The 2,076-nt window shown below is 46.6% G+C and overlaps 1 protein-coding gene across 1 annotated transcript; it reads left to right on the top strand.

The window, feature by feature from the left end:
• Positions 1–257: 257 nt before the first annotated feature.
• Positions 258–1,694, top strand: LOC121866899 (the record flags this gene model as incomplete). The annotated part of the gene is made up of 2 exons (XM_042366636.1): positions 258–869; positions 1,426–1,694. Coding segments are annotated over 2 exons (881 nt in total), but the record flags the coding sequence as incomplete, so codon positions are not given.
• Positions 1,695–2,076: the final 382 nt, after the last annotated feature.

The raw sequence follows: 2,076 nt of genomic DNA, 5'->3' as shown, positions 1-2,076 counted from the left end.
GACCTCACATGGTGTAGTAACTCCCTCACAGACGGTGTTATGAGAGGCCTCACATGGTGTAGTAACTCCCTCACAGACGGTGTTATGAGAGGCCTCACATGGGGTAGTAACTCCCTCACAGATGGTGTTGTGAGAGGCCTCACATGGTGTAGTAACTCTCTCACAGACGGTGTGTGTGTGTGTATCATGTGAGTTTTAGTTTAGTATATTAATATATAGGAACTGAGTTTAATAACAAGTATTACATCCCCCAACAGCTGTTGCTGCTGTGGACGACCGACGGCAGCAGTCGTTCCACCACCACAAAGGAGTCTCTTCATAGAGGCTTCCTGCTCGACGACACCTTCATCAACGACCCTGGTGCCTCTAGCGGCGACGACCATCGCTTGGGGTTCCCCGGGAAATACGACCTGGACTTGGAGTATCCTGAAGACGATCTCCATGACCTCGGGAAGGACACAAGAGAGCGCTACATCCTCAGCGACTACCAGCGTGACGACTTGAGGCTCCGGGAGTCGCAGCAGACGTTGTATAAAGAATATTTAAAGAGGGAGTCATACCGAAGTTCGGCCGAGCTTGTGCCTCGAACCCGGGAGGAGCGTGAGGGGGGAGACTACACCAAACACACCACACACGACAAACAAAATACGTCAGTGGTGTCCGGCAACACACAGTTGCAGGAGAAGGTGGTGCAGGAGGAAGAGGAGGCACCAGCTGATCCGCTCGACGACAAAAGCTCAGCTGTTAGAGAAGAGAGTAAAACAGCTGGTCCACTAGAGGAGAAGGAGGCAGGTGGTGGTAAAGTCGTTGATGGTGACCTACACGAAAGAATGATCTTGAGCGCAGGTCGTCCTCTGTGTAGATCAAAGGTAAGTGACTGAGAGTAAGAAAGGCTGAACAGGACACTTGTGTTAGGGCGGCTAGAGAGTTGATGAAAGATGATACAGTGAGTGTCTGTGGGTGGTCTCAGGACCTGCCATCTTGTATCAATGCTGGAGAGACTATGTGTGTGTGTGTGTGTGTGTGTGTGTGTGTGTGTGTGTGTGTGTGTGTGTGTGTGTGTGTCCGAAGCAAACAAAATAAACATCGCAGACGGTATAAAACAATTGAGAGGCAGAAATATATATACGATGACCTGACACACACACACACACACACACACACAACAAACAATGTAATAATAAATCCTTCTACAACTACATTGATAACACCTAGTAATAGTAAAGTAAATATAACATTCATATAGTAGTTCTCTGACATTCTAAGACAAAAATAAATGTTTATATACACAATTGAGGAAAACAACACGATTAATAAATTTGAAAAGACCAGTGAAAATTATAGTTCTCTCTCTCTCTCTCTCTCTCTCTCTCTCTCTCTCTCTCTCTCTCTCTCTCTCTCTCTCATCACGTCTCTTCCTCCCAGGAGAAGTACCTCCCGCCGGACATGTACAACGCTGACGCCTGCGCCCTCTGCTATTTCCACATCGTCAACAGGGAACTTTTCAACACCAAATGGATTACACTGGAGGTGCAGAAGGCGGTGGAGGAGGAAGACGTCACCTACAATGTCTCCGTCCTCCTCAACCCGATGAACTTCTCTCAGTTGGTGAGTGTTGTCTCTTTGTTTTGGAGACAGACAGACAGACAGACAGACAGACAGAGAAGTTGCTGGACGCCATCAACACGTACAAAGTATGCATTTCTTTCTACCTTTTGAGCGTCTTCCAGGTGGCGATTGGTTACCATTGTGTTTATCAGGTGAAGATAAGAGTGTGTGTGTGTGTGATAATAATAATAATTAACGGTTTATTGAAAAAGTCGGCAGCCCGAAGGCTGAAAATATACATCAGACAAAAATGACTTAATACATACAAAGACATGGGGTGGGTGGGTCGTTTAACAAAAGCTTTCATTACTAAAAGAAGAACGAACAATGATTGAACATACAAATTATTATAGTGTAGAGTCGATGGCCCGGGCGTGGGCTGGTCATGGAGACACCAGGTGGTGAGGTGTTCAAGTGGTGTAGTAACTCGTCCTCGGGTGTTGATATGAGGGACCTCACGTGGTCATG

The sequence above is a fragment of the Homarus americanus genome, unplaced genomic scaffold (assembly GCF_018991925.1).
Source record: "Homarus americanus isolate GMGI-L3 unplaced genomic scaffold, GMGI_Hamer_2.0 scaffold26290, whole genome shotgun sequence".
Taxonomy (NCBI): Eukaryota; Metazoa; Arthropoda; class Malacostraca; order Decapoda; family Nephropidae; genus Homarus; species Homarus americanus.
Note: the sequence above shows the minus strand (reverse complement) of the source record. Positions and strands in the feature narration are given on the sequence as shown.